Source organism: Taudactylus pleione, unplaced genomic scaffold, assembly GCF_031769625.1.
Source record: "Taudactylus pleione unplaced genomic scaffold, aTauple2 ptg000571l, whole genome shotgun sequence".
Lineage (NCBI taxonomy): Eukaryota > Metazoa > Chordata > Amphibia > Anura > Myobatrachidae > Taudactylus > Taudactylus pleione.
In genome coordinates this window covers 3800975-3820865 of record NW_028284973.1, presented here as the reverse complement: position 1 = coordinate 3820865, position 19891 = coordinate 3800975, and the positions used below count along the sequence as shown (strand labels likewise).

General features: G+C 47.0%; 1 protein-coding gene across 1 annotated transcript in view; it reads left to right on the top strand.

Annotated features, from left to right (window-relative positions):
- Nucleotides 1-16396: 16396 nt before the first annotated feature.
- Nucleotides 16397-19891, top strand: part of DGKB (diacylglycerol kinase beta) — a 511490-nt gene continuing 507995 nt past the window's right edge. Inside the window, exons 1-2 of the mRNA XM_088453127.1 lie at nucleotides 16397-16408; nucleotides 16815-16835. Of these exons, the coding sequence (XP_088309253.1) occupies nucleotides 16397-16408; nucleotides 16815-16835 (33 nt within the window). The remainder of the gene's footprint in view (nucleotides 16409-16814; nucleotides 16836-19891) is intronic.

Sequence of the window (19891 nt, the reverse complement as noted above, 5' to 3'; positions counted from 1 at the left end):
ACCTTGCACTTGAAAAAGGATCTAGGAAGTTCCGAAACGCGTTGTGCCTTGCTGCTATCCACGGAGAATCCCCTGTAAGAGATCATTGGCCATTCATCCAGGCTAAAGCTCGGTGGTGTGAAGGATTACCAGCCTATTACATCAGGACTACATCTTTTGGTTACTCACACCACCTACCAAAAATGGTAATCTCCAGGAGGACCCACTATTGTGCACATTTTACTTTGTTATTTGCACATCTATGATAATTCATTTGTACATATAAGACATGTTTTTATGTTTATTTTTACAGCCTGTTTTACAAAAAAAATCACCTTTTTTAATCTTGAAGGCTGATTAGACCTCATTAATTTCAAAGGTGATAACCTTGTTTATACTATACATATGTCAAGTGGGAGCGCCTTCTATCCCATAGTTAATATTGCTTCTATATATGTATCTTTGGGGTTATGGTGTATAACCCAATTTCTATGAGAAAGTAAGCGGCATACCACTTGTTTACTACGCTTTTTATAACCCCAAACCACTTTAATTGATTGTACACAAGCAGCAAGTAGACATCTCTATACAAATCCTGGCAGCTGTGACATTTGCATGTTTTCACTCATCTGCTGCGTACGGGATCGCAGCTGCATCGGCATTTGCGAAAGTCTCAGATTCAGGCCCACAGTGAGCTTGTTACACAAACACAGGCTCTCAGACTGACAGTTTGTCACATCAAGGTACAGGATGGAGAACAAAGGGGAGGATGTGATAATGCAAATAGAGCTCAGATGGTCATTCCAAAGCCTCTCTGCTCACTACATCAAGTGCTATGTGCCTGTGATTGCCATGGTAGTCACATTAAATTGTGGATAGTCTGCAAACAAACTGAGGATAAATGGTAATTAACATGCTGCTCGTAGTTGGCTGACATATTGATAAATGTAAAAAAAGAAAACTTTTTCTTTTTATTGGATTGCTGCTTTTACAGAAAATCGCTTTTACTTATTTTAATATGGTGTAATTTTTGCTCCAAAAAAAAAAATGTACTCATTATTATCCTCTATGCTGCTAATATGAACATTTTTCTTTTTGTCTTGGACTACATTGTCCTTTGGGTATTCGAAATGCTGATAGGTGTGATACCCAATATCTGAATTGTATATTACTATAGAAGAAATCTCATTAGGCGACAATTTGATTCTTCCTTAGCTGCACATTTATAAAGTACAATATTAAATATGGAATGTACAGTACAGTTCTAATCCTAGTTTGTAAGGGCTGTAGGCTAACTAATGTGATCAAACGAACACAATTGCTTTCTCTTTTACCTGAGAGTATTAGCTTATAAATGTTACATATCTGGATTTAGTCATGTTACAGGTCACTTACAAAGCTGTAAAAATCCAGTCGCTGCAACGTAAATGACGTTCAGTGCTGTCACGTGCAAGCTTTGTACCAATGTACCTATTTCTACAGTAAGGGTATGGGCCTGTGTCTGTTGGGGGCCCCTCCATACAGATCACAATTGCCACTTTTATCTACCCCATTCTGCCCACTTCACTAGCAAGTGGGCTGGATGTGGGAGATCCCACTCTTCTGGGGGTACAGGGGACATACTTACCTACATGCAACTTCCAGGAGAGAAGGTAAGTATGAATTCAATTGTTTTGGCAGAGCAGTCCTGAGGCTGCAGTTATTGAGTAAAGTAGGGTTTTGGGGCTGGTCACGAGCGCTGTGCATGCCGTAACTGAAGTGTGCCTGGTGCTTAGCCCCAGAGAAGCCTCTAAATGCGGCTAATCCCGTGCATTAAGGCGCGAGAATGCGGTCATCACACAAACTATTGAATAGCTCCCTGTCACTTTAGACAGCAGCTACGGGAGCAATAAACAATTGAATCGCCCCCAAAAAGTCTTTAGTGTTACACATCTTCATAGACGGCAGAGATTCATACTTGCCAACTCTCCCTCATTGTGAGGGAGACTCCCTGAAATAGTAGCAATCTCCCTGTCTCCCTGAAGACTCTGGCAATCTCCCTGATTGCACCTTACTCCCATTATGAAGCTCTTATATTAAAAGATAAACAGAGGTATATACATTCTAGGGATGTGCGCCGGACCATTTTTGCCGGATTTGGATTTGGTTCTAATTCATCATCCGGATTTGGATTTGGATTTGCCAAACTGCGGTGACTGGCTTTGGATTTGGATTTTTTACAAAAATTGGCAAAAAAAAGCTAAAATCACATAAATCAGGCTTTTTTTTCTTCCTAGAGTGTTATTAACCTCAATTACATTAATTTCCAGTCATTTACAGTCAATTTAGACCACCTCACATCTTAAATTATAGTTTTCACCATGATTGGCCAAAGGTTGCAGTGAGCTGACTGGTTAACAAGCGTCAGAGCACCGGCGCAGTGGCACAGATACCACAGTATAAAGCACATCTATGAAACATTGCCACACAGCAGTGGCAGAAATGAAAGGTAGTTCAAGATGGAATTATGTTGGATATTGGATATTAAAAAGGACATGTAGAGTCACAGTGCTTTATACATAGAGGGCTAGTGCCCAAAGGAGTCACAGTGCTTTTGATTTATACACAGAGGGCTACTGCCCAAGGACTCATGGTGCTTGTATACACAGAGGACTTAGGCCCATGCAGTCACAGAGCTTGTATACAGTGGGCTAAGGCCCATGGAGTCACAGTGCTTGTATACAGAGGGCTAAGGCCCATGCAGTCACAGAGCTTGTATACAGTGGGCTAAGGCCCAAGCAGTCACAGAGCTTGTATACACAGAGAGCTTATGCCCAGAAGTCACAGAGCTTGTATACAGAGGGCTAAGGCCCATGGAGTCACAGAGCTTTGTATACAGTGGGCTAAGGCCCAAGCAGTCACGAAGCTTGTATACACACAGAGGGTTTATGCCCTTTCATGGAGCTTGTATAATACACTCAGTGGGCTAAGTCCAGTCACGGAGCTTGTATAATATACACACAGTGGGCTACGCCCAGTCACGGAGCACACAGTGGTAAGAACTTAGAAGTAGAACTACTCTCTCTAACTAACCTAACTCTAGTCTCGCTTTTCCCCTCTCTATCACTACCTAACTAAGCGTGACTGTTCCGTCTGGATACAGTAATGCGAAATGGCGCCGACAGCCGGGCAGTGTTAGGAGACAGAGGGTCTCATTCAGACCCGCTCGCGAGTGCAGGACGCTCGCAAGCGGGTCGATGGTACCCAAATGCGCATGCGCACGACGGAGGGAGCTCCGTCGTGCGCATGCGCGAGACCCGGATAGCGACAGCCAAGCTGTCGCTCCGGGTCTCGCACCAAAGGGGGCGTGCTGTCGATGGTGATTGACAGCACGCCCCCTTTGGTGGACATGCCGGGGGCGTGGCTGCCAGACGAAGGTGTTCCCATGGGAACGCCTACCGTCTGGGTCCGGCCCCACTGACATCACTAGTGATGTCAGTGGGCAGTGGCGGGCTGGGCCGGAGGGCAGGGTGCCATGTGCCCCCCGGGCCGCAGCGTCATGCAGGCCACGGGCCGCGGGCAGTCTGTGTCACTGTGACACAGACTGCACTGCATGTGTAGCGCTGACTGGACGGAGTCCGGTCAGCGCTACACAGCACAAACACACAGCCGCCGGAGCCGGCAGCTGTGTGTTTGCTGTAATCAGCAGCCGCTTAGAGTCTGTCAGACTCTCATCGGCTGCCGCTGCTCCCATTGCGGGAGCCATCTTCCGGCTCCCGCAGTGGGTAATGGGAGAGCCGTCGTCATGACTAAGTCTCTCCCATAATGCAAAGCGGCCGGAGGAGCCGGTGGAAGCGTCGGGACCAGGAGCGGGAGTTTCAGGTAAGTGTTTTTTTTTTATTAAGTCTCTCTCTCTTTACTGGGGGGGGGCTACTGGAGGCCCTACCAGGGGGGGGATTTCTATGGTGGCACTACCAGGCGGGGATTACTATGGGGACACTACCAGGGGGGGGATTTCTATGGTGGCACTACCAGGGGGGGATTACTACTGGGGGCACTACCAGGGGGGTGGATTACTACTGGGGGCACTACAAGGGGGGGACTACTACTACTGGGGGCACTACAAGGGGGGGACTACTACTACTGGGGGCACTACAAGGGGGGGGAATGGGGGAATACTACTACTGGGGGAACTACAAGGGGGGGACTACTACTAGTGGGGGCACTACAAGGAGGGGACTACTACTACTGGGGGCACTACAAGGGGGGGACTACTACTGGGGGCACTACAAGGGGGGGACTACTACTACTGGGGGAACTACAAGGGGGGACTACTACTAGTGGGGGCACTACAAGGGGGGGACTACTACTACTTGGGGCACTACAAGGGGGGGACTACTACTACTGGGGGCACTACAAGGGGGGACTACTACTACTACTGGGGGCACTGCAAAGGGAGGGGACTACTACTACGGGCACTGCATAGGGGGGAGGGGACTACTACTAGGGGCACTGCATAGGGGGGGAGGGGACTACTACTAGGGGCACTACATAGGGGGAGGGGACTACCACTGGGGGCACTGCGATGGACCACTGCTGGGGGCTCTATATAAAGGGCAATACTGGGGGTACTGCATAGGGGGGAGACTACAACTGGGGCCACTATTTAAGGGACATTGCATAAGGGTTACCACTATTGGGGGCACTGCATGGGGGGGTGGACTGCTACTGGGGGCACTGCATAGGGGGTACCACTATTGGGGGCACAAGGGGCACTGAACAGGGGGGACCACTACTGGGGGCAAAAGGGGCACTGCATAGGGGGGATCACTACTGGGGGCACTACTGGAGGCCTGCATAAGGGTGTTATCTCCTGTGGCACACGGGGGCACTGCATATGGGCACTACGACAGGGGGCTGCCCCTAATCTTTATTATTACCTTACATTAATCCCATATGGACCCGCCTCCTCCCTGAAACACTTGAGGGGGGGCGGCGCCGTAGCACGCACGTTCTTCGGGCACCCTGGCTACACGCTACTCCTCTGCCAGGGCCGCCTGCATGCATTTGCCCCCCAGGCTAAAAGTTGCCAGCCAGCCCCTGTCAGTGGGAGTGATTTTGGCTCTGATAGAGCCAAAATCACTCCAGGGCTTGCGGTCACCGAGTCCCTACCGCAGGGTCTCGTCGCAAGCCCGATGGTCGCGATGGTCTTGACGCTCGCATGTGGTAACCCACAGCTATGCGAGCGTCCAAAAGGCCGCTCCAAATTTAAATAGGATGGCCCTGATTCAGAGCGAGCGCTCTGGTCAGAGCGTCCGGCTCTGAATCAGGGCCAGAGTGAAAAGTGATAAGAAAGTGATAAGGTGCCAGCCAATCAGCTCCCAACTGTCATCTCACAGGCTGTTTGAAAAATGACAGTTGGGAGCTGATTGGTTGGCACTTAATCACTTTCTTATCACTTTTCACTCTGTCTCCTAACTAGGGGTGAGCGGGTTCGGATTTCTGAAATCCGAACCCCCCCGAGCCCCCCCGATCCGAGTCCGATCCGAGTCAGGCTCGACTTTTCCCGCCTGACTCGGATCTGAAATCGAGGCAAAACGTCATCATCCCGCCTTCCGAGTCTCGCGGGTTTTGGATCCTATATAAGGTACCCGCGTCGGCGCCATTTTCTCACTCGGCTGTGGACAGTGAAGAGTGGGAGTTAGGGCTGTGTAGTGTAGTGTAGTGTAGTGCTGCTGTTGTCCACTACTTCAAAGTCCATAGGGGCTGGCTGTGTTGTGCTGTGCTGCTGTTGTTAATAGGGGCTGTGTCCACTACTTCAAAGTCCATAGGGGCTGGCTGGACTGTGTTGTGTAGTCAGTTCTCCATAGGGGCTGTGTCCACTCCAAAGTCCTGTGCAGTGTCCCAGTCCTAAAGGGGTGCTGTAGTGTTGTCCAGGGGGTGCTCTGTCCATCAGGGGTGCTCCCCCCAAGTGCTAAAAAAATAATATATTTTCTGTGTTTGTGAATTGTGTGCGCAGTAGCCGCACGTGCATCAACAAAGTAGTGCCAAGCGTGCGCCTGTGTCATAAGTAAAGGGCCGGCTGGCTTGACCGTTAAAGGGTGCTGTAACCCCCGAAAGTACACTCCAGTCCAAACCAAAAAAAAAATTATTTTCTGTGATTGTGAATTGTGTGCGCAGTAGCCGCACGTGCATCAACAAAGTAGTGCCAAGCGTGCGCCTGTGTCATAAGTAAAGGGCCGGCTGGCTTGACCGTTAAAGGGTGCTATAACCCCCAAAGTACACTCCAGTCCAAACCAAAAAAAAAATTATTTTCTGTGTTTGTGAATTGTGTGCGCAGTAGCCGCACGTGCATCAACAAAGTAGTGCCAAGCGTGCACCTGTGTCATAAGTAAAGGGCCGGCTGGCTTGACCGTTAAAGGGTGCTGTAACCCCCGAAAGTACACTCCAGTCCAAACCAAAAAAAAAATTATTTTCTGTGTTTGTGAATTGTGTGCGCAGTAGCCTCACATGTATCAACAAAGTAGTGCCAAGTATGCGCCTGTGTCATAAGTAAAGGGCCGGCTGGCTTGACCGTTAAAGGGTGCTGTAACCCCCAAAGTACACTCCAGTCCAAACCAAAAAAAAAAATAATTTTCTGTGTTTGTGAATTGTGTGCGCAGTAGCCGCACGTGCATCAACAAAGTAGTGCCAAGCGTGCGCCTGTGTCATAAGTAAAGGGTCGGCTGGCTTGACAGTTAAAGGGTGCTGTAATCCCCGAAAGTACACTCCAGTCCAAACCAAAAAAAAATTTTTTTTCTGTGTTTGTGAATTGTGTGCGCAGTAGCCGCACGTGTATCAACAAAGTAGTGCCAAGCGTGCGCCTGTGTCATAAGTAAAGGGCCGGCTGGCTTGACCGTTAAAGGGTGCTGTAACCCCCAAAGTACACTCCAGTCCAAACCAAAAAAAAAAATATTTTCTGTGTTTGTGAATTGTGAGCGCAGTAGCCGCACGTGCATCAACAAAGTAGTGCCAAGCGTGCGCCTGTGTCATAAGTAAAGGGCCAGCTGGCTTGACCGTTAAAGGGTGCTGTAACCCCCAAAGTACACTCCAGTCCAAACCAAAAAAAAATTTTTTTTCTGTGTTTGTGAATTGTGTGCGCAGTAGCCGCACGTGCATCAACAAAGTAGTGCCAAGCGTGCGCCTGTGTCATAACTAAAGGGCCGGCTGGCTTGACCGTTAAAGGGTGCTGTAACCCCCGAAAGTACACTCCAGTCCAAACCAAAATAAAAATTATTTTCAGTGTTTGTGAATTGTGTGCGCAGTAGCCGCATGTGCATCAACAAAGTAGTGCCAAGCGTGCGCCTGTGTCATAAGTAAAGGGCCGGCTGGCTTGACCGTTAAGGGTGCTGTAACCCCCGAAAGTACACTCCAGTCCAAACCCCAAAAAAATAATTTTCTGTGTTTGTGAATTGTGTGCGCAGTAGCCGCACGTGCATCAACAAAGTAGTGCCAAGCGTGCGCCTGTGTCATAAGTAAAGGGCCGGCTGGCTTGACCGTTAAAGGGTGCTGTAACCCCCAAAGTACACTCCAGTCCAAACAAAAAAAAAAAATATTTTCTGTGTTTGTGAATTGTGTGTGCAGTAGCCGCACGTGCATCAACAAAGTAGTGCCAAGCGTGTGCCTGTGTCATAAGTAAAGGGCCGGCTGGCTTGACCGTTAAAGGGTGCTGTAACCTCCGAAAGTACACTCCAGTCCAAACCAAAAAAAAAATTATTTTCTGTGTTTGTGAATTGTGTACGCAGTAGCCGCACGTGCATCAACAAAGTAGTGCCAAGCGTGCGCCTGTGTCATAAGTAAAGGGCCAGCTGGCTTGACCGTTAAAGGGTGCTGTAACCCCCAAAGTACACTCCAGTCCAAACCAAAAAAAAAAATTATTTTCTGTGTTTGTGAATTGTGTGCGCAGTAGCCGCACGTGCATCAACAAAGTAGTGCCAAGAGTGCGCCTGTGTCATAAGTAAAGGGCCGGCTGGCTTGACCGTTAAAGGGTGCTGTAACCCCCAAAGTACACTCCAGTCCAAACAAAAAAAAAAATTATTTTCTGTGTTTGTGAATTGTGTGCGCAGTAGCCGCACGTGCATCAACAAAGTAGTGCCAAGCGTGCGCCTGTGTCATAAGTAAAGGGCCGGCTGGCTTGACCGTTAAACGGTGCTGTAATCCCCGAAAGTACACTCCAGTCCAAACAAAAAAAAAATTTTTTTTCTGTGTTTGTGAATTGTGTGCGCAGAAGCCGCACGTGTATCAACAAAGTAGTGCCAAGCGTGCGCCTGTGTCATAAGTAAAGGGCCGGCTGGCTTGACCGTTAAAGGGTGCTGTAACCCCCAAAGTACACTCCAGTCCAAACCAAAAAAAAATATATTTTCTGTGTTTGTGAATTGTGAGCGCAGTAGCCGCACGTGCATCAACAAAGTAGTGCCAAGCGTGCGCCTGTGTCATAAGTAAAGGGCCGGCTGGCTTGACCGTTAAAGGGTGCTGTAACCCCCAAAGTACACTCCAGTCCAAACCCAAAAAAAAATAATTTTCTGTGTTTGTGAATTGTGTGCGCAGTAGCCGCACGTGCATCAACAAAGTAGTGCCAAGCGTGCGCCTGTGTCATAAGTAAAGGGCCGGCTGGCTTGACCGTTAAAGGGTGCTGTAACCCCCAAAGTACACTCCAGTCCAAACCCAAAAAAAAATTATTTTCTGTGTTTGTGAATTGTGTGCGCAGTAGCCGCACGTGCATCAACAAAGTAGTGCCAAGCGAGCGCCTGTGTCATAAGTAAAGGGCCGGCTGGCTTGACCGTTAAAGGGTGCTGTAACCCCCAAAGTACACTCCAGTCCAAACCAAAAAAAAAATAATTTTCTGTGTTTGTGAATTGTGTGCGCAGTAGCCGCACGTGCATCAACAAAGTAGTGCCAAGCGTGCGCCTGTGTCATAAGTAAAGGGCCGGCTGGCTTGACCGTTAAAGGGTGCTGTAACCCCCGAAAGTACACTCCAGTCCAAACCAAAAAAAAAATTATTTTCTGTGTTTGTGAATTGTGTGCGCAGTAGCCGCACGTGCATCAACAAAGTAGTGCCAAGCGTGCGCCTGTGTTATAACTAAAGGGCCCGCTGGCTTGACCGTTAAAGGGTGCTGTAACCCCCGAAAGTACACTCCAGTCCAAACCAAAATAAATATTATTTTCTGTGTTTGTGAATTGTGTGCGCAGTAGCCGCATGTGCATCAACAAAGTAGTGCCAAGCGTGCGCCTGTGTCATAAGTAAAGGGCCGGCTGGCTTGACCGTTAAGGGTGCTGTAACCCCCGAAAGTACACTCCAGTCCAAACCAAAAAAATAATAATTTTCTGTGTTTGTGAATTGTGTGCGCAGTAGCCGCACGTGCATCAACAAAGTAGTGCCAAGCGTGCGCCTGTGTCATAAGTAAAGGGCCGGCTGGCTTGACCGTTAAGGGTGCTGTAACCCCCGAAAGTACACTCCAGTCCAAACCAAAAAAATTATTATTTTCTGTGTTTGTGAATTGTGTGCGCAGTAGCCGCATGTGTATCAACAAAGTAGTGCCAAGCGTGCGCCTGTGTCATAAGTAAAGGGCCGGCTGGCTTGACCATTAAAGGGTGCTGTAACCCCCAAAGTACACTCCAGTCCAAACCAAAAAAAAAATAATTTTCTGTGTTTGTGAATTGTGTGCGCAGTAGCCGCACGTGCATCAACAAAGTAGTGCCAAGCGTGCGCCTGTGTCATAAGTAAAGGGCCGGCTGGCTTGACCGTTAAAGGGTGCTGTAACCCCCGAAAGTACACTCCAGTCCAAACCAAAAAAAAAATTATTTTCTGTGTTTGTGAATTGTGTGCGCAGTAGCCGCACGTGCATCAACAAAGAAGTGCCAAGCGTGCGCCTGTGTCATAACTAAAGGGCCGGCTGGCTTGACCGTTAAAGGGTGCTGTAACCCCCGAAAGTACACTCCAGTCCAAACCAAAATAAAAATTATTTTCTGTGTTTGTGAATTGTGTGCGCAGTAGCCGCACGTGCATCAACAAAGTAGTGCCAAGCGTGCGCCTGTGTCATAAGTAAAGGGCCGGCTGGCTTGACCGTTAAAGGGTGCTGTAACCCCCAAAGTACACTCTAGTCCAAACCAAAAAAAAAATTATTTTCTGTGTTTGTGAATTGTGTGTGCAGTAGCCGCACATGCATCAAGAAAGTAGTGCCAAGCGTGCGCCTGTGTCATAAATAAAGGGCCGGCTGGCTTGACCGTTAAAGGGTGCTGTAACCCCCAAAGTACACTCCAGTCCAAACCAAAAAAAAATTATTTTCTGTGTCTGTGAATTGTGTGCGCAGTAGCCGCACGTGCATCAACAAAGTAGTGCCAAGCGTGCGCCTGTGTCATAAGTAAAGGGCCGGCTAGCTTGACCGTTAAAGGGTGCTGTAACCCCCGAAAGTACACTCCAGTCCAAACCAAAAAAAAAATTATTTTTTGTGTTTGTGAATTGTGTGCGCAGTAGCCGCACGTGCATCAACAAAGTAGTGCCAAGCGTGCGCCTGTGTCATAAGTAAAGGGCCGGCTGGCTTGACCGTTAAGGGTGCTGTAACCCCCGAAAGTACACTCCAGTCTAAACCAAAAAAAAAATTATTTTCTGTGTTTGTGAATTGTGTGCGCAGTAGCCGCACGTGCATCAACAAAGTAGTGCCAAGCGTGCGCCTGTGTCATAAGTAAAGGGCCGGCTGGCTTGACCGTTAAGGGTGCTGTAACCCCGAAAGTACACTCCAGTCCAAACCAAAAAAAAAATTATTTTCTGTGTTTGTGAATTGTGTGCGCAGTAGCCGCACGTGCATCAACAAAGTAGTGCCAAGCGTGCGCCTGTGTCCCATAAGTAAAGAGCCGGCTGGCTCATTTTTTAAAGGCTGGTGTAACCCACAAAGTGCACTACTCTCCAGCAAAAATAAAAAAATATTTTCTGTGTTTAGCCGCACGTATATATCAAATCGATATAACATAAATGGAGGACCAAACTTTCTCCGATAAAAATAAAATAGAGAAAGATCAAGAACCACTTCCTCCTAGTGCTGAAGCTGCTGCCACTAGTCATGACATAGACGATAACATGCCATCAACGTCGTCTGCCAAGGCCGATGCCCAATGTCATAGTAGAGGGCACATACAATCCCAAATGACAAAGTTCAGGAAAATGACCTTGAAAAAAACATTTAAATCAGCTGAAGAGAAACGTAAACTTGCCAATATGCCATTTACGATACGGAGTGGCAAGGAACGGCTAAGGTCGATCCCTAGTATGTTCATGACTAGTGGTTCAGCTTCACATGACGATGGAAGCCCTCCTCCCACTAAAAAAATCAAAAGAGTTAAGCTGGCAAAAGCACAGCGAAGAACTGTGCTTTCTAAGAAGATATCACAAATCCCCAAGGAGAGTCCAAGTGTGGTGGTGGTTGCGATGCCTGACCTTCCCAGCACTGGACGGGAAGAGGTGGCTCTTTCCACCATTTGCACGCCCCCTGCAAGTGCTGAAAGGAGCACCCACAGTCCACTTGCTGATATGCAAATTGAAGATGTCACTGTTGAAGTACAACAGGATGAGGATACTGGTGTAGCTGGCGCTGAGGAGGAAGTTGGCGAGGAGGATTCTGATGGTGATGTGGTTTGTTTAAATCAGGCTCCGGGGGAGACAGTTGTTGTCCGTGTGATGAAAAAGCCCATCACGGTCATGCCTGGGCAGAAGACCAAACATTCCACCTCTTTGGTCTGGCAATATTTCTATCCAAATCCGGACAACAACTGTCTTGCCATATGTACCATATGTAAAGGTGAAATAAGTAGGGGTAGGGACGTCAACCACCTAGGAACATCCTCCCTTATACGGCACCTGCAGCGCGTTCATAAAAAGTTACTGTCAAGTTCAGAAACTTTGGCTAAGACCGTAAGCAGTCCAGGGACACCTAAATCCTGTTGTATCCAAGCGCCTGCAAACCACACCGTCAACTCCCTCCTCGTCAATTTCCTCCTTAGTCAGGATCGGAAGTAGTCCTGCAGGCCATGTCACTGGCATGACTGACTCTCCTATCCGGGATTCCTCCGGAGGATCCCGCATTGCTACGCCTACTGCTGCCGCTGCTGCTGTTGCTACTGCTGGGAGTCGTTCATCATCCCAGAGAGGAAGTAGGAACACCACTACTTTTACTAAACAATTGACCCTCCAACAGTCCTTAGCGAGGAGGATGAAGTACGACAGCAGTCATCCTGAAGCAAAACGTATAACTGAGGCCTTGACTGCTATGTTGGTGTTAGACGTGCGTCCGCTATCCGCCATTAGTGCAGTGGGATTTAGACAATTGATGGAGGTAGTGTGTCCCCGGTTCCAAATCCCGTCTAGATTCCACTTCACTAGGCAGGCGATACCGAGACTGTACAGAAACGTCAGAAAAAGTGTCCTCAGTGTCCTGAAAAATGCCGTTGTACACAATGTCCACTTAACCACGGACATGTGGACAAGTGGAACAGGGCAGACTAAGGACTATATGACTGTGACAGCCCACTGGGTAGATGTATCACCTTACGCAGCAACAGCAGCAGCGTCACCAGTAGCAGCATCTCAGAAACGCCAGCTCGTTACAAGGCAGGCTACGCTGTGTATCACCGGTTTCAGTAAGGGGCACACCGCCGACAACCTCTTAGAGAAACTGAGGGAAATCATCGCCCAGTGGCTTACCCCACTTAGACTCTCCTGGGGATTTGTGATATCTGACAACGCCACCAATATTGTGCGGGCATTACATCTGGGCAAATTCCAGCACGTCCCATGTTTTGCTCACACAATAAACTTGGTGGTGCAGAATTTTCTGAAAAGCGACAGGGGCGTGCAGGAGACGCTTTGGGTGGCCCGAAAAATTTCTGGCCACTTTCGCCATTCAGCGACTGCGTGCCGAAGACTAGAGCGCCAGCAAACACTCTTGAACCTGCCCCGCCATCACCTGAAGCAAGAGGTTGTGACGCGGTGGAACTCAACCCTCTATATGCTTCAGAGGATGGAGGAGCAGCAAAAGGCCATACAAGCCTATACATCCACCTATGACATAGGCAAAGGAGGGGGTATGCACCTGACTCAAGCGCAGCGGAGAATGATTTCCGTGTTGTGCAAGGTTCTCCAGCCCTTCGAACTTGCCAGACGTGAAGTCAGTTCAGACACTGCCAGCTTGAGTCAGGTCATTCCCCTCATCAGGCTTTTGCAGAAGCAGCTGGAGAAAGTGAAGGAGGAGCTAAGACGGAGCGATTCCGCTCGGCATGTGGGACTTGTGGATGAAGCCCTTCATTCGCTTTGCCAGGATTCCAGGGTGGTCAATCTGTTGAAATCAGACCACTACATTTTGGCCACCGTGCTCGATCCTAGGTTTAAAGCCTATGTGGTGTCTCTCTTTCCGGCCGACACAAGCCTGCAGAGGTGCAAAGACCTGCTGGTGAACACACTGTCAGCTGAAGCGGAACGTGACACGTCAACGGCTCCTTCTTCATTTTCTCCGGCAACTGGGGCTGCCAGGAAAAAACTTAGGCATCCTAAGCAACCCGCTGGCGGTGATGCAGGGCAGGCAGGACCAAGTTTGGACATCTGGTCCGGACTGAAGGACCTGGCAACAATTTCTGACATGTCTACTGTCACTGCATATGATACTGTCACCATTGACAGAATGGTGGAGGATTACATCGGTGACAGCATCCAAGTAGGCATGTCAGACAGTCCATACCTGTACTGGCAGGAAAAAGAGGCAATTTGGAGGCCCCTGTACAAACTGGCTCTATTTTACCTGAGTTGCCCCCCCTCCAGTGTGTACTCCGAAAGAGTGTTTAGTGCAGCCGGGAACCTTCTCAGCGAAAGGCGTAGGAGGTTGCTTCCACAGAATGTGGAGAAGATGATGTTCATCAAAATGAATTATCAGCTCTTCCAGGGAGACCAGCCTCCAGAACGTACAGAGGGACCTGTGGTGGTGGATTCAAGTGGGGACGAGTTAATACTTTGTGAGGATGAGGATGTACACACTGAAGAAGGTGAGGAATCGGTGGATGAGGAGGATGAGGATGACATCTTGCCTCCGTAGAGCCAGTTTGTGCAGGGACACATTAATTGCCAGCTTGTTTTGTGGGGGCCCAAACGAACCAATCATTTCAGCCACAGTTGTGTGGCAGACCCTGGCGCTGAAATGATTGGTTTGTTAAAGTGTGCATGTCCTGTTTATACAACATAAGGGTGGGTGGGAGGGCCCAAGGACAATTCCATCTTGCACCTCTTTTTTTTCTTTGCATTATGTACAGTTTGGGGCCTAGTTTTTCTAACTGCCATCCTGTCTGCCACTGCAGTATCACGCCTAGATGGGTCACGTGTTTGTGCCACCCACTCATGTCGCTTAGCATAGTCATCCAGCTACCTCGGTGCAACCTTTTGGACATAAAAACACTATTGTGAGGTGTGAGGTGTTCAGAATAGACTGGAAATGAGTGGAAATTAAGGTTATTGAGGTTAATAATAGCATAGGAGCAGAAAAACCCACAAATTATGTGATTTTAGCTGTTTTTATGCTTTTTTTCAAAAAAATACAGATCCAAAACACAAAACCCAGAACCCAAAACACGGAAGGGTGGTTTTGGCAAAACCAATCCAGATCCAAAACACGAAGAAAGATCCAGATCCAAAACCAAAACACAAAACACGAAAAGTGGCCGGTGCACACCCCTACTCCTAACACTGCTTAGTAAATAGACCCCATAATACTGTAAAATATACTTTAATGATACATGTAATGAAGCCCAAAATAAGGAATCGTGGTAGGTTACACTGTAAATGCTCAACAGCAGCCTAAAATAATCACCCAAGTTAAATGGAAATCACCAAATCCATAAATACAAATACAGTAAGAGAGGTAAACATAGGGGATACCAATAGGCGCTAGAAATTAATAAATACTTAAATATGCATGATGAACTGGAACAATCTTTGTATTGCTTGAAGTTCTTTGCATACAATTCTTCCTCAAGAGACACCACCGTAAGTTAACTCCAGTATATATGCAAGGAGAAATAAATCGGGGGTCATTGAGGGGTGTTTTTAAAAAAAAACATAGATTTATTCTTTATAGAAAAACCAATTGTGTGTGCTTCAAATAGTGCGTACCCAACTCACATAGGGTATATATTAGTATCTCCCAAAAAGGTATCTTTAAGTGTTCACAACCATAATGTGTGTGATGAAAAGGAAAGTGCCGCGTACCATTCACTCACATCAAAAAAGTTGGGGGAAATCACATAGAGGTTTCTTTTATAATAACTCAGTGCGTACCGAACTCACAATTCTCATGTAGTTTATACTGCACATCAAGGTATCTTTCTTTTTCCCATTTGTTCTCAAAACATCATCCAGATCAAATAGTGCTTTTCCAAAAATACCAAGTACCAGCGAAAAAGATTTATTCATACAAATATTCCAGACAGTACAATAAAAATTCCAATAATGGCAATATAAAAAAACATGAAATGACCAAAATACAAAAAGTAAAAAATATAAAAAAATAAATATAAACCTGACCAGAGGTAGTCTGAATAGCTGACTGGAAAAGATGGTAAATCCCAGCAGACAGAAGATGAAAAAATGACATACCTCTGGATTCCAAAAAAAAACATACACCTTCTCAATCTGTCAACGCGTTTCAGCTCTCCTTGGGAGCCTTTGTCAAGACATAAGGAAAGGTGCATGATTCTAATATATTTATACAAATGCTAGCCAATCGGTTTTCATGAGGGGAGGAGTTCCCGCTCAATATCAGGCAATTGATAGGCCCAAAAAAACCTTCAATCATCTCCAGTGGAATGGGTGACTAAAAAGCCGATCCGGAGAATATCTCCACATCCGGCTCTATGTCAATGGACGGGAATCACACACTCACATAGTACGCGAGTATAGTATCCCCCGTATTGGATCTTCCATTGACATAACTTATATATACCTTCTACTTCCGGTAACGTGGTGTGGTGGAACGCATTGACGTCATCATCGTGCGCATCCACCACACCAGCGCCTTATGTAATGAAGCCCGCTCCAATAATGCTCTAGCTTTCATAATTAACTGATTACATAGATGGGAAAGGAATTAACAGTATTTTACAAGAAAAATATAAAGTAAAATGTAAAAATTATAAATCATGAAGGGAGATAAAGGGGTTGTAGGATAAGTGCCTAATTGCCTTTTCCAAGGGAAGCTCTATAACTTGGAATATGGTGTACCCGTGTGTATGTGCCACATGGAACGGATGCCCAGTAACTGCTCAGCCTAGTGACACAAATGGGCAGCAACAACCGCTGGCATAGCGTGCTGGGAGACGGTTCTGTAGGACCACTTATGCTGGCCATACACTAGTGCGATGTAGTGCGATGCGATTCATCGTACGTTTTCTCTTGAACTCCACGGCAGACCCAACGGCACAATTTGGTGCTTTTTAACACACATGATCTGCATACGATTACGATAGATATGACGGGCTGCACATCTGATCATACGATACATTTTAAGAGCGGCTGGAACGCGCATCGGATCGTATCCTACCTGAATGCTGAACGATTTCGACACGATTCATCGTACGAAGCATCGAAAATCGGGCAATTGGCCCGAAATCGCGCTAGTGTATGGCCAGCATAAGCTGTGAAAACTGCATGTGGTCTATTACTCTTATGTAGAAAACAGTGTACAGTGTCTGAGCAGGTTAATATACAGTGATGTACATGTACAGTGTGTGCAGAAATTGTCATTGTCTTACTAATATGTCTTTCTCTTCTGTTACATGTGAGCTAGAAGCAAGACATTCTCAAACAAGTACGTATGAAATTTTATCTTGCGTTTATGGCGTTTTTAACTTGCAACATCATTTATAAATGTATAGAACAAAAGATCTATCTATCATCTCATATCTATCTATCTATCTATCTATCTATCTATCTATCTATCTATCTATCTATCTATCTCTTCTCTCTCATGTCTACTGTATCTATCTATCATCTCATATCAAATTTATGTATCTATCTATCTATCTATCTATCTATCTATCTATCTATCTATCATCTCATATCAAATATCTATCTATCTATCATCTCATATCTATCTATCATCTCATATCTATCTATCTATCTATCTATCTATCTATCTATCTATCTATCTATCTATCTATCTCTTCTCTCTCATGTCTACTGTATCTATCTATCATCTCATATCAAATATCTATCTATCTATCATCTCATATCAAATATCTATCTATCATATCTATCTATCTATCTATCTATCTATCTATCTATCTATCTATCTAATATCTGTCTATCTACAGTATCTGTCTGTCTGTTTGTCTACAGTATCCATCTGTCTGTTTACAGTATCTGTCTGTCTGTCTACAGTATCTGTCTGTCTGTCTCATATCTATCCAGAGGCGTGACTAGGTTTAATGGCGCCCAGGGCAAATAAAAAAAATGGTGCCCCTTAAACTGTTCTTTTCTGGGGTACAAGAACTTAAACATGTTAAGAACCACTACAGTACCCTGATGAGGCATAGCCCAACTTATCACGTCCCTCTTATATAAAACAGTTTATCTACTCTGGGACAACAATCTGCCAACTCTTGAAAATATTTTTACTAACCACGTTAATAAAATTTACTGACAGCATTTTACTGACTTTTTCACATGCCGCATCTTGTGCTGCATTTTTTCATGATGTATTATTTATGTTGGCTAGTAATCGTCTTATAATATAGTAATATCATTTTGGAATGAAGTACCATTGGGCCTCAATATGAAATAGCAGATCCTCAAGGCATAGTATTAAGGGGGAGATTTAATAAAGCTTGGAGAGAGATAAAATTGGAGATAAATAGCACCAACCAATCAGCTCCTAACTGTCATTTTTCAAATACAGCCTGTAAAGTGACAGTTAGGAGCTGATTGGTTGGTGCTATTTATCTCTCTCCAAGCTTTATTAAATCTCCCCCTAAGAAACAAACATGACGAAAGATAGTCAGGAAAGAGGGGGAAAGAGAGAGTGTGAGCAGGGCTGGCGCTAGGGTGTTCAGCGTGCCCCTGCAAACTTTAAATTTGTGCCCTCCCTCCTATTTTATATAAAGGGACCGCCAAAAAGGCCATGGTCTCACAAGAAAGGGGCGTGGTCACACCACCAGTTTAAATTATGACACACAGTAGCACAATCTTATTCACATTACAAATAGGGCCTGATTCAGCAATGAACGCAAAGAAGAGAACGCACACACTTGGCCGATGTTTTCGCACTGCGCAGGCACTTGGGCGTGTGCGAACTAGCCAGTGCAATCGGGTAATGGTACGCAGACTACACGCAGTGTGTACGCAAACCCTTCCAATATTGATTGGCAGGAAGTGCCGTTTGTGGGTTTTGACGAACGCAGGCGTTATAATAACGCCATTATATGGGCGTGCATAATTATTTAGTGCGATGGCATAAGCAGCCATACTGTAAGCTGTCCACAGGAAGCGGCCATAATCTTGCGGAAGGTCAGGTCAACCACTATTTTGCGTATGGGTTCGATGGTTCTCGATGTTACCGATGTTTATGCTGATCAGGCTGTGAGTAAAGGGAAACGGGCGGCTATTTTGGGGCTGGGCATTTGCATCTTGTGCTGCGGTCTCCGTGCGTGTGCATTGATTAGCATAATCCTCGCAGCGGATGGGTGCGTGCGTCTGCTAGCGTGCGTTCCTTGCTGAATCAGGCCCATCGTTCCCCTGATTCACATTACACCACATAGTAGTGTCCCTTATTCATGTTACGACCCACAGTAGTACTACTTATACACAATGCCCACACTAGTGCCCCTTATACACATAATGCCCACAGTATAGTGCCTCTTATACATGTTACGACCCACAGTAGTACCCCTTATACACATAATACCCACAGTAGGAGTGCCCCTTATTCACATTACGACCCGCAGTAGTACCCCCTATACACAATGGAGCTTATTCAGAGCCGCTCACAAGCGCTGAGCGCTCGCAAGTGGACCGATGTTACAGAACTGCACATGTGCAGCGGCCGGCGTGCGCATTTGCGAGCCCTGCTGAGCGACTGAAGTTCAGTCGCTACGGGGCTCACAACAAGACGGGGCAGCTCTCGATGGTGAGTGACAGCTCGCCCCGTTTTGTGGGTGGGTAGGGTGGGGTGGCTGGGCAAACGCACACATTCCCTTAGGAACGCCTGGCGTTTGTGGGAGGCCCTACTGACATCACTACTGATGTTAGTAGTGGACTTACTGCTCTATTAGAGCAGGAAGTCCACTCGGCCTTGCGGCAGCCAAGATTCTACCGCAGGGTGGCGTCGCAAGGCCGATGGTCGCGATTATCGCAATGATCTCCTGGCCGCTCGCACAAGCTGTGGGTGGTCTTCCACAGCTTTGCTAGTGGCCGGAGAAAAAAAAAAAAGACCACAGACCCAGCGAGCGACCAGCAGCTGCGAGCGGGTCTGAATCAGGGCCAATATCCACAGTAGTACCCCTTATACACAATGCCCACAGTAGTGCCCCTTATACACATGCCGATGCACTCGTAACCAACTCGATGGTTTGGCCTGCGCATGCGCAGCGGCCGCACTGCGCGTGCGCAAGCCCCAGAGCGACAGAGAAACTCTGTCGCTCCGGAGCTCGTTACCAAAGGGGCAGCTGTCGATGTCGATCGACAGTTGCCCCCGTTTGGTAGGCGGGCCCGGGGGGTGGTTTCTATAAAGGAGGCGTTCCTTTACGAATGCCTACCGTTTTGTGGGCGGCCGCACTGACATCATCAGTGATGTCAGTGGGGAGCTTCCTGCTTCATCAGAGCAGAAAGCTCCCTGGGGCTTACGAGTGCCCAGGCCCTACCCTAGGG